Source organism: Taurulus bubalis, assembly GCF_910589615.1.
Source record: "Taurulus bubalis genome assembly, chromosome: 17".
Lineage (NCBI taxonomy): Eukaryota > Metazoa > Chordata > Actinopteri > Perciformes > Cottidae > Taurulus > Taurulus bubalis.
The window spans coordinates 5562503-5574723 of record NC_136605.1 but is presented as its reverse complement, the minus strand read 5'-3'; the positions used below and the strand labels follow the sequence as shown (position 1 = coordinate 5574723).

Genomic DNA, 12221 nt, shown 5'->3' with positions numbered 1-12221 from the left:
ATTATTTTTTACGTTAACTGCTTTTGAGCCAGGTGAGCAGCCATTGCTGGTTAACAATAGGGTGTGAATTATTATATATATATATATATATATATATATATATATATATATATATATATATATATATATTTATTTATATTTATGAACTAGTATGATAATGTTTGCTTGTGTTGGTGGTAACTTATAACAGTGTGCAGTTGTATTGTTTAGAAGTATAGATGCAAAGCAATGGAAAAAAAATAATGTCCAAATGTAGTTTTTGTGTGTTTATTTTCTTGCAGCTACACAACATTAGAAATGGGGCGCAGGAAGTCAAAGAGAAAGCCACCACCAAAGAAAAAGATGACTGGCAACCTGGACGTCCAGTTCACATGCCCGTTTTGTAACCACGAGAAATCCTGCGATGTCAAAATGTAAGCAAACAACACTAAACTGCACAAAGAGAAATAGAGAAATGCACCACGAACCACATAACTAACTAACTGTTTTCCAGGGAACGGACCCGCAACACAGGAATTATATCGTGCAGTGTTTGCCTGGAGGAGTTCCAGACTCCGATTACCTGTATCCTCTTTGACCAGCTGTTCTGTGACATCACATTATGTATAAAGTCATTCTGCAACGCTCCTTAACCCGGTTCCCATCAGATCTGTCTGAGGCAGTGGATGTTTACAGCGACTGGATCGATGCCTGTGAAGCAGCCAATCAATAGTCATGTTTTCCTGTGACTCTCGCCCTCTCTCTAACCTCACTCCCTTACATTCCTCCCTTGTGATTGGTCCATTACATTCAGCCCTGTTCAGCTCACACAGTGGAGCAAAACTCTTCACAAAACTATAGGAGCGGAGCGTCATACTCCTATAGTTTTGTTTATAACTGTGCTTCAGTTTAGTTTTGCTGAGCACGACTCGTTCCTCTGGCTGGGCCAGGGAGCTGCCATGTTGTTTTGTCTACGTCAGTTCTCAGTGTAAAGGTTTCATATGTCAGTGGTTAGCTTATGATAGTCTGTTTTTTTTATTTTTTTAAATGATTAGATCATGATGTTTTTTTATCCGCTTCCATCTAAGATGTCTCGCAACTGACCGAAACGTAAAACGCATCATGTCCTGTCGTTACTCTTCGTGTGTGTTGATGAATACAATATGATTGTCGTCTTTAGGTCGTTTTAATTAGATAATGAAGACAAGTATTTGTTACTTTTGTTTAGTTTTCAACCCTATCTCTAATGCACTGAAACATTTTGTTGGTTTCATTTTTTTTAGCTTGAACTGTCGAAACTTTTGTTTGTTGGACCAATATATATTTGTAGCACTAGATTTGTATTTTACCTTTTTTTTTTTATCACAATCATGTAATTTCACTACGTATTTCACATCTACTGTGTATTTTTAGGTAATGAGAAATTAAATCAGAACCATATTTTTTCAAGTGTTTTTTTTTATTGCACAAAGTCATGTTTAGTGAACGCATATAGAAATAAAAACAGAAGGTCAAGAGGTTAGCAAAGATGTTATTTTAAACAATGTTGAAACAAAGCAAACGCGTTAAAGTGAAATGTTGCTTTACATTTCACTCAACATTGTTGACATTCTGGATATCACAGGGAACTAAAAACTACATTTCATTGAATAAGAAAGGGAATGTTTAGATGTTGGATGGGTTGAAAATACAGAGTGTACATGAGCTTTCCCCCACTAGATGGCACACCGCTACATGTCCTCAATCACGGCTAACAAGTCCAGAGCTCCAATCTACTGGCTCGTTCAGCACATGAACACATTGTTTAACATCTAATTCTGACAGCAATTGGAAGCCAGTACATCTGAAGAGTTCATAAAGAAGTCCAAGACTCCTCTGAAGCTTTATGAATGCACATTACTAATGGCGTTGAAAATTAATCCCAGCCAACCTCCAGGAGCGTTACATTCAAAGCATTCGGTGGGTCGACAGTATGACGCAGAACATTTCTAAATCTCATCTTGGCATGATTCACTTAGCAATTACCAGGAACTATGGCAACAGAGTATATTTGATATTGATGGTTCCTGGTAGTGGTGGACGAAGTACTCAGATACTTTACTCGAGTATGCCATACCATAAATGTTAAAAATACCCCCGTTACCAGTCCTGCGTTTGAAATGTTTAGGGCTGCACCGAATGTTTTTTTAAAAAACATTTGCATCTTCTATTGGAGGTTGTCGAATGTTGGCCATATCTATGACGTCATCGCCGTGGGCCGCCCTCTGTGTGCAGCAAGGGGGACAAGCTAAACGGCAACACATGAATTAACAAGAATAATATTTAGATGGTGAATTTTGTAAAGAATGACATCCATTTTCTCCCCGCCCTCCAATACATTTTGACTCTGGAGTGACAGGAAATTATTGGACCACAGGCGTTGGAAACAATCCTAAAAAGCCACCACGACAAATAATATCAGTGCATAAGCTGCAGCTGTGCAGAGATACCGGATTTAAAACAAAATGAATATAAAAATTGATTTGAAATTTGAATGTCAGCATTAGGAGTGAAGCATCGAACTGTTCGGTACAGCACTAGAAATGTTACTCAGGCAAAAGTACTTTAACAATACTCAGTGCAGAAAAATGGCCCCTGTGAGTATAACACAATTTGATATATTATAACCTCATTTTTAAAATTGTATTTTGTAAAGTTACTCTGACAAAGAAGTGCAGTGGAGTAAAAAAGTACAAAATAATCATCCGAGTGGCATCAAACAGAAAAGAGTCAAGCAAAGTACATCAAATGTGTACTTGGCAAAAGTACTTTGCTAAATCCCACCGCTGCTTCTCAAAGAAACAACAGGACAAAGACTACAGGTGACTACGTTTACCTTAACTTCAAACTATTTACCACGACACCTACATTTGATCTTTCCCCCTCCCCCAATGCTTCCCTAAAGATGTGCACATGCACACAAAAACTTGTAAAAAAAAGAAGGCCGCGGTGGGTCGTTTGGCAAGCTGGTGAACATGACAGCGCGGGTGCTCACAAAAACAAAGCGATGTCCGCACGACACTGCGGGGTCCTACGGCTCGACGGCCCCTCGGCTCAGTCTGTGGAACCCCCGGTCCACAGGCGCGGTAATCCCCAGAGCCCACGGCGCCCCCATGTGGACGTGGACTCTGGGTTTCCTGGACGGGTCAAAAAGGTTCAATAGCACCAACACGGCGGCCACTTGTTGTCCCCTTCAGGGAAAACTGGAAAATTCTGCTTCGTCAGTGCTCAAACGTGATTGGAAGGGCGGGGAGGTGAGGCAAGGCGGTGTCAACAGTTTAAAAAAGAAAAAAAAACTCTAATTACACAGAAAGTATAAAAGACTGTAGCAAAACAATTCTATAAATAGCAAAGGTCATTAAATCAGAGTGTTGCTTGTTTTGTATTTTGTATACGCGGTAACAAAGTCCATCAGAGCAACGAGATACAGAGGTCGGCCGCCGCATGAAATCTTTGACGCGAGGTCAGTGCAACACTATTTTCTTTTTTTTTTAACTTTTACTCACAGAAAGACAAACAAGGACTTCCGAAGAGTAAAAGCACGTTTAGAAAGAGACGCGGGACGACGTCGGTCGGCGTTAAATAACAGTCTGGTTGGTTTTTGCTCGTCACAAAGACAGCTGTGATTGGTTGTCTGAAGTTAAGCAAAGAGGAGAGGAGGCGGGTTGGGGGTGGATGATGGAGGCCGTGGTTCTTAGTCAGAGTACTGGTAGCCGTCGAACTCCGCCTCGCTCCCGTTGTTGAAGCAGGCCTCGGTGGCGCTGGAGCAGTACTTGTCGTCGTAGACCTGGCGGGGAAGCCCGTAGGAGGTCATGCCCTGCTGAGAGGCCACTTTGTTGGTGCCCATCTGCAGGGAGATGGTGGTGCTGTCGCAGTTCTCCAGGTCCAGCTTCTTGTCGAAGATGTGCCTCCTGGTGCCCGGGGCCGTCATGCCGGCCTGGGGAGAGGAGAACATATGTATTATTTACATTTTAAATAGTTTTGGCCTCAAAAGAAGGAGAAATTAAATGATTAAAACTTCCATTTAGTCAATGTCCCCAGAGTGTTGCATAACTGCGGGGACTCTTGGAACTTGGATTTGGAATTTGTTTTCCAGTCCAGAAAAGCAGATTTAAACCACAATGGTGCAACTGGGCTACAACTAACCATCTTGGGAAGCCCTCTGCCCTCTATGACCTCACACCAACCTCCCATTGCTATTGTGAAGTTAGAAGAAGAGCTCTGCTAAAAGCAACACACCTGCTTTTACATTTTACATTCCACATACAAAAATTAACCTTAATCTGCACACATTGTGATGCCACGCTTCCCGTTTCTTGTACAATGACTGGGGATTTCTTCTATTCTTAGTCACCGGTTGCTCAGAGGGATCTCTTTTTTTTTGTTTTCCGACACACTACAACTGTTTTTAATATATTCAATACTTGTAAGCTTTGAGCTAACTATGTCAACAGTTTTTGAGCTAACTATGTCAACAGTTTGTTTATTAATGCTCGCCAACTATGTCAACCAACTGCTTGGACTAATCTCTGCTTACCTGCCAATTATACTTTGCCTGCACTCTCAATCACACCACGACGTGTGTTGACAACAACAAAGTAGAAACAACACAAAAGGCTTCTGTCAAGCAGCAGCGTCGGCTCACCTGGCTGGCTCCCTTGTTGGTGCCCATCTGTAGGCTGATGGTGGATTGGTCCAGTGGGTTTTCCATGGCCATCTTGGAGTCATACAGGTGGCGCCGTGTGCCGTATGAGGTCATGCCCTTTTGGCTGGCCAGCTTGTTGGTGCCCATCTGTAGACGCGACAGAACACAGCGAGTTACAGAGCTGAAAACACGGCGTGAGGCCCAAAAGTCTTCAAAAGTGTTAACGAGTGTGAAAGTGCACTTGGCTGTAGCGCATCACGTTACCGTGACATCGTCGTATCATGTTGTGCACAATTGTGGGTATTTGTTATATATATTTTTTTACTGCCTTGATTTGAAGGTCTTGCAGGCCCTTGCCTCACGAGACCAGAGGTCATTGAGAGGTCATCGTCACTTGTTTTGGTCAAAGCGGCTTCAATAACTAAATTAAATGTAATATATTCCTCTGCTTTCATGTGTTTTTCTGCACCATCTTTAACACTTAATGGTTGTGTGTCACGTTCCAGGCTGAACACCCACATGCCGTCCTCTTGCTAGGAATTGTGGGTAATTCACTCGGGCAAAGTCTGAGAGAAAAAGGCGGACTTACAAAAAAAAAAGGGTTCATAAAAAGGGCTAAAAAAATGTCTGTGAAGGAGCCATCAAAAAACACTCTGCGATTTGAAAATGGGACAGAACTAAACCCTCGTGAGGGGATCGGTCCACGGTCTTGGCCCACAGCGCTCGCTGTGGGAAGCGTCTGTACGACGGGAAATGCCCCCATGAGAGAAGACCGAATAAAGAGGTTTCTGTGACGACGCATTCGGCTGCTCTGACCTGCAGGCCGATGACGTTGCGTCCCTCCTTGAGCTTCTCCGGGGTGAAGCGCCGCTGATGCTTCTCGGCGTACTTCACTCCCAAGTCGCACTTTGAGTGGAAACCTTTGGACTTGGCCTGAGAGAGAGAGAGAGAGAGAGAGAGAGAGAGAGAGAGAGAGAGAGAGAGAGAGAGAGAGAGAGAGAGAGAGAGAGAGAGAGAGAGAGAGAGAGAGAGAGAGAGAGAGAGAGAGAGAGAGAGAGAGAGAGAGAGAGAGAGAGGTAATAAGAGTGCATTCTTCGTACCCATATTGTTTTAATTATTCCTCAGCCGGTGTCATATTGTAGTCCTGGTCGACGCGGCACAGAGCACTCACACAGGTAGGCTAGTGTGTGTGTGTGTGTGTGTGTGTGTGTGTGTATCAGGACACACTCCTGTGCATCACTGATAATACGCGTGGTTATTGTAGACTATACATTAAAACCAGTTACTCTAGTGTTTGTTGATTGCACCCGATTCTCTCATTCAGTAACGCGTGTGCGTGTGCGTGTGTGTGTGTGTGTGTGTGTGTGTGTGTGCGTTTGTGTGTGTTCTCACCAATCCAGCCAGGGCGATGAGCGTGCTCTGGACCTGAGTGTGGTTGGTATTCTCAAACAGATCGTTGGCCTCGAAGATGTCATCTGGCCTCAGGCCGTACTCCGTGATGCCGCGGACAAAATTCCCTATGTTTTCCAGCTGGGGAGGAGAGAAAGAGACAATGGAGCTAGTTGAGAAGAGCATCCATTTTGGTTTCTGACGCAACGTCCTGAGCAGAGAGGCACCGATACCGGCCGTCTGTCCGATACCGCCTCAAACAGCCGGCTCTGGGACGGGACACCGAGGGACCGCTTGGAAAGAGCTTCAATCGAGCCTTGAAAGCTTGTTTTGTTTTTTCAGTAATAACACAAATAATCCTCCACAGAGCTGCCGCATTACCTGGTGCCAGTTTTGAGTGGAGCTGCTGATCCTCCTCACAGAACCCGGGTGGAGCACATTAATGAGTCTACAGAGAAAGACACAAAGTTCAAGGAAGTCTTCGTTTTTGAGAAGCAAAATAATCATAATAATAATTAAATCAGTATTATTACAAAGGTTGATTCAATGTGTCTCCATTCACTCACTCGCACAACAGGACCCCGTCCTTCAGGCTCTCCATGAAGCCGTCCCCGACCCGCTTGCCTGTCACATCATGAATCCACAGCCTCAGCTCCTCTTCCTTCTGGTGGTCGTACTTCCCTGCCAGCTGAGAGGACAGAGGTCAGAGGTCAGATTGTCTTTTCTCGCCTGTGGCGTCTCTAGTGAACTTTGTGAGCAATGGAAAATAAAAGACTGATGCACAAGTCGCCACTTTAAACTCTTGTGGAAGAACCCAAAGTGTTAATGGAGGCACCAAGCGTCCCGTGGAAGATCATTTCCATATCATTGAAATGTGGCATATTTCATATGAACGGTGGCACTTTCTTTTACAAAACTTGGTATAATTTCCACGTAATTTCCCCTGAAAAAGTTTCCTGAAAAAGAACCAAGTAATTCATCACCATTTACAGGAAACCAACAGGAGGAAAGCTCCATTATTAAAACAAAAGTCAGTATTTACCTACAGGTAGCAGTTAATTGTTTAATGTCCACTATAATTGGTAACAAATCATTTAGTTAACTGCATATAAAACTATACACATAAAGTATGTTGGTACCCTTGGCGAGGAACCACAGTGAAACTCTTTGGAGGGGGGATGCAGCAGTAGAACGTAGACAAGGTCCTTCACCGCGCACACACACACACACACACACACACACACACACACACACACACACACACACACACACACACACACACACACACTGAACTCCGGTTTCACCCACTTTTCTCACAAGAGACGTGCCCCTCGTGAGAAAAGTGGTTGAAAGCGGGGTTCATTTTTGCTACAGAGGTTGTAATTTTGTGTCTAAACGATCCTAATCTGTGTCCATTATGGAAGTCTTACTGTATAATAAGAGAGAGAGAAATAATTCCCCGTGGACATTCCTGCATGGGGAAACTCGCCGGCTGCTCTCTCTTCTCTCCATGTATTTCCTTATTGGCACAAACACGTTGCCCCTAATACTTTGAGTTCTGGCATGGGGTTTTAAGGCTGCTTGAGCCACCCACCCTCCCACAGCGAACACACACACACACACACCTGAATGTTCTGCCGATAGGTTTTCACAGTCTGGGATTGGCAGCCAACACAAACAAGTATTTCAAAGCAGCAGGGATCATGGCGCTTCCAGGACATCACACCAAACTTGGGAGCAGCAGCTCCCACACACACACACACACACACACACTCACACTCACACACACACACACACTCCTCCCTCTGACCGACTGTCTTCTCCGATCGGCCCGGCTCGTATTTCTCTCTCTCTCTCCCTGGTTTTCCACAATCTGCCCTTCTACAGCGAGTCGAGCTCAGACAAACCCGTCCGATACGGAGATGGAGAGGAGCAACAGGTCGTTGTTGTGAGATGAAATCAGAGCGGCTGGTTTTCTGAGCTCATAAAAATAATAATTAAAAAGCCATATTCATTCAAAGCCACGGTCCAAAAATGATAATTCTACAATCTCTCTTGTTCAAAGTTATTGTGCAGCAGTTTGTGTGTGGACGACATTTTATGTTTGAGATGTTTGGCGTCTTTGTAAAATTAAAACAATTACACATCTATACTCCTTTAAAGCGAGGTATTGGGAGAAAAAAAAACGCTGCGAAGTATAATATTGTGGTTCTTTTCTCCTCTGTTGGCTAAATAAAAAAAAGAGTAAGTAGAGAAGACTCATAAAGTGGGTGAACTTCCTCAGTAATGTCGTGTAACACATCAGTTACACAGGGACATCTATGAAAGATGGCAAAAATCAGACACCCCATAATACAAGTGGACGTGGTCACCGTGACGCCACTCACTGGTTTGTGGTCGGACGGTTTTGAACACCTCGAGTTCAGCCAATTGGGCGTCGCCACCCTGGTGTCTTTTTTCTTTTTGCAACCGTATTTGGACCTGGTAGACCTGTCAATCACAAGGTAGCCCCGCCCTAAAGCATACTCATGCCATAGGCTCATGTTTACAATGTTTACTGAGGGAATAAATCGAGAGAAGTAGTCATTTTCTCATAGACTTCTATACAACCAGACTTCTATACAACCAGAGGAGTCGGCCCCCCGTTGGCCATTAGAGAGAATGCAAGTAACGACACTTCTTTGGCTTCACTCTGTACAAGCGGAGGTTGATTATGCAGCCATTTTTAAAGTGTAAGAGAAAGAATGCAACTATAACTTTAGGTATTGGTCCACACAGCATATGCCGAATCTCACGGGCCTTTTTGAAGTATTGCACAGTACTATGTGGGGTCCAGCTCAGAGTCGAGGGTGAATACATACAGCCACAAACAAAGACACAGACCCCCGCTGACATCGAGTCTTCTCGGGGGAGGGGGCGGTCCGTCTTGCGGCCCCAGGCCCGGCGTCCCGTCACCCCGTGCACCTGCGTTCTGTCAGTGGACTGCGATGTAAACTGTTTAGAGAAAGGACACGTTCTCCAGTTCCAAGCGCAGAGCTCTCAGCCGGTCCTTAAAAGGCCATTAGATCACGCCGACGTACCCGTCAAGTATCTCTCTGCTGCGCCTCTGACGTCTGCCGGGACCTATAATCCCCGCCATGACGCTGAAGACTCAGAACCAAGAAAAAATAAATGTATTTAAACCCCCTAATAAACCTCAGCCTGTTACCGAGAGTAGCTGTAATGACAGGAATGTGTGGGACTAAAGCCCCCGATGAGAGACGGCACTATTCAGGGATGTGGCGGCATCCCTCCAGGACAATAACGACGATGATGAGGATGAAGATGAGGATGATGGTGATGATCTGGGAGTCGGGAACGCTCGCACGCTGACCTTTCTCATCCTGAGCCGACTGTCGGCAGCTCTGACTCATCCCGCCGCACAGAGTCACTACTGTCACAACACAGAACTACATTATGCCGACAATGGCTGTATTGACACTTCCTGTTCGCGGCGGCGAACGCCGGGAATGCTGGGAAATACTGCGATGTGCACGACACACCGTGGTGGAATGCAACTACAGGCACATTTAGTCATTCAGTCCGAATCTGAGGTGTTTCTACTTGAACTGAATATTTCTATTGGCGCTTCACACGTTGTACTTCACTGTAGTACTTCACACGTTGTACTTCACTGTAGTACTTCACTGTAGTACTTCACACGTTGTACTTCACACGTTGTACTTCACTGTAGTACTTCACTGTAGTACTTCACACGTTGTACTTCACTGTAGTACTTCACACTTTGTACTTCACACGTTGTACTTCACACTTTGTACTTCACACTTTGTACTTCACACTTTGTACTTCACGATATTTAAACACATGGCATTTTTCAGAGCATGTAAAGTCTGAAAGAGCTCCAACGCGACCTCAAGATGCCGCTTACATCGAAGATAACAATCTAACGTTATGATACACAAACATCTAACATTATTTAACACGAACATGTGCACTTTAATATTCATATTTCTCCATTTTTCTGTACATTTTGAATCCAGGCCCTTCACTTGTAATACAGTATTTATTATTATTTTACATTGTGGTGCTTTTTCCATTATTGACCCCATGTCTCCGTCCGTCTGTCTCACACACACAGACACACACACACACACACACACACACACACACACACACACACACACACACACACACACACACACACACACACACACAAAGAGATACCTTCATCTCTTGATAGCAGTTAATATCAACTAGCTTCACCCAGTTTGACGTTGTACTTTACGGATCAATATTTATACACTTGAACATGGCAGTCGACTTTAGAGTATGTAAAGTTTAAATGAGCTCCAACTCGACTTCAAGATGCTTACATCGAAGATAACAATCTAACATTATGATAGTCGTTTAACACAAACATGTGCACTTTGATATTTATATTTCTCCATTTTCCTGTACATTTTGAATACAGTATTTATTGATTTTTACATTGAGGTGCATTAATGACCCCATGTCTCTGTCTGACACACAATTGATACACATGGAGACACCTCCATCTCATCAACCAGCTTACTAAACCTTCACGCTTCACAGTTGCAGACCAGGAAGTCAACCCCTCGTTTTTGTGTCTTTTCTAACCTGCTGAACTACAACTAGCACGCGCCACAGGTTTCAACCAGCAATATCTGGTACTATCTCCATATAAGGACTTATATATCCCAACTGCTATTTACCCACAACCCCCCTCCCAGCCCCCGTAAAAACTTAATCTTTAAAGTCGTTATAATTTATGAACAAGACGTCAAAATGTTTTTAAAAAAAAACTGGGTCACAGGGAGAGTGTCTACAGTGTGCGTCATCAGGCTACAGCTAGCCCGCGTTGACCTTTGACCTCGTGAATATAACGTCCTCTTCGCGAGCGCCTACCTTGCTCTTGACCTCGGCAGAGAGGCCGAAGGCTGGTCCGCTCCTGAAGTGTGTCGTCATTCTGCCGCTGCGCTTATTTACAGTGGAGCCGAGGAGGCGCTTTAAAAATGGAGAAGCAGGTCCGAGGCGGTGGAGGGGGAAACGCTCACAAATACTACCAAAGAAAAATAGGTCCCGAACAGTCCCGTTTGGGGGTTTTTTTGGGGATGTTTTTTTTTCTAAAAAATAAAAAAATAAAAAAGAATAAGTGCTCGTCGCGGTGCTGCTAGAAGGGACCTGCGCGTGAAGCTTCAGAGACAACTTTCCGACACTTTCCTGATTCTTTTTTAAACTCTTCCCATGTGTGCGCGCTCTGATTGGCCCGCGGCTTCCGTCCAATCCGGACGCAGCCTGCTCGCTCTTTTTTCTTTCTCCGAGAGAGAGAGAGGTGGGTGTTTGGGATGTGATGTCACCGCTCGGGTATTAGATTTAATCAGTGTCACTTTTTCCATCTTCACTCAGGCCGGTCGGGGATGCTGCTCAACGGGGCTCAGAGGCACTTTGCTGGGGTTGTGTCATCCGCATGCGATACACAACCAATAATAATAATATTCTATTCTATGATCTATTCAATATGAGAATAAACCTAAGAGTAATACAATGATATATATGTTTTAAAAACATGCTATTTGTATATGCTGATAATTGTAATAATGGGTGTAGTAATCAATAGTTACAGCAATAAACCAGGGTTCATACACATTCTGACTTTTTCATGACTAAACCAAATTTCCATGACCAAACATTTTGTGAAATCTCAGTGTATACAGAAAAAAGTGAGAAAATGTAGTATTTAAACTAACAATGAGAATGAAAGCATACAGTAAACCTTAAATGACACAAATGAATGAGACAATAGTTTGATTAAAAGAATAAACATTCTTATAGATGCCTGCTTATATTCTAAGCGTCTTTCTTTTAAAAGCATATTCATTATTTCAAACTCGGCGTAAATGAACGTCATGAACACATGAATATAACACATTTACATGACAAAACTTTTGGGATTTTCTTTTTTCCCCAAGGACTTTTCCAGGCCTGGAAATAACCATTTTAATATTCCTAGACTTTTCCAGGTTTTCCATGACCGTAAGAACCCTGAATAACAATCATTACTGAAAGACCACATTAACTAACTTTGACCTGATGATGTGACAAGATGAAAAGGTAATGACCAAAGGGGAAAACTCGGAGGCCTCAGTAG

General features: G+C 43.6%; 2 protein-coding genes across 2 annotated transcripts; one reads left to right on the top strand and one right to left on the bottom strand.

The window, feature by feature from the left end:
* Nucleotides 1-297: 297 nt before the first annotated feature.
* Nucleotides 298-950, top strand: elof1 (elongation factor 1; the record flags this gene model as incomplete). Its single annotated transcript, XM_079233677.1, has 3 exons — nucleotides 298-413; nucleotides 494-564; nucleotides 648-950. The coding sequence occupies 3 exons, from the start codon at nucleotides 298-300 to the stop codon at nucleotides 710-712; spliced, it is 252 nt and encodes an 83-aa protein (XP_079089803.1). The 3' UTR covers nucleotides 713-950.
* A 2762-nt stretch (nucleotides 951-3712) lies between these two features.
* cnn1b (calponin 1, basic, smooth muscle, b) lies at nucleotides 3713-11062 on the bottom strand (the record flags this gene model as incomplete). The annotated part of the gene is made up of 7 exons (XM_079233299.1): nucleotides 10979-11062; nucleotides 6619-6740; nucleotides 6434-6500; nucleotides 6056-6193; nucleotides 5480-5596; nucleotides 4664-4810; nucleotides 3713-3955 (listed from the first exon to the last, which is right to left on the bottom strand). Exons 1-7 carry the CDS (start codon nucleotides 11036-11038, stop codon nucleotides 3713-3715), a joined length of 894 nt encoding a protein of 297 aa, XP_079089425.1. The 5' UTR covers nucleotides 11039-11062.
* Nucleotides 11063-12221: the final 1159 nt, after the last annotated feature.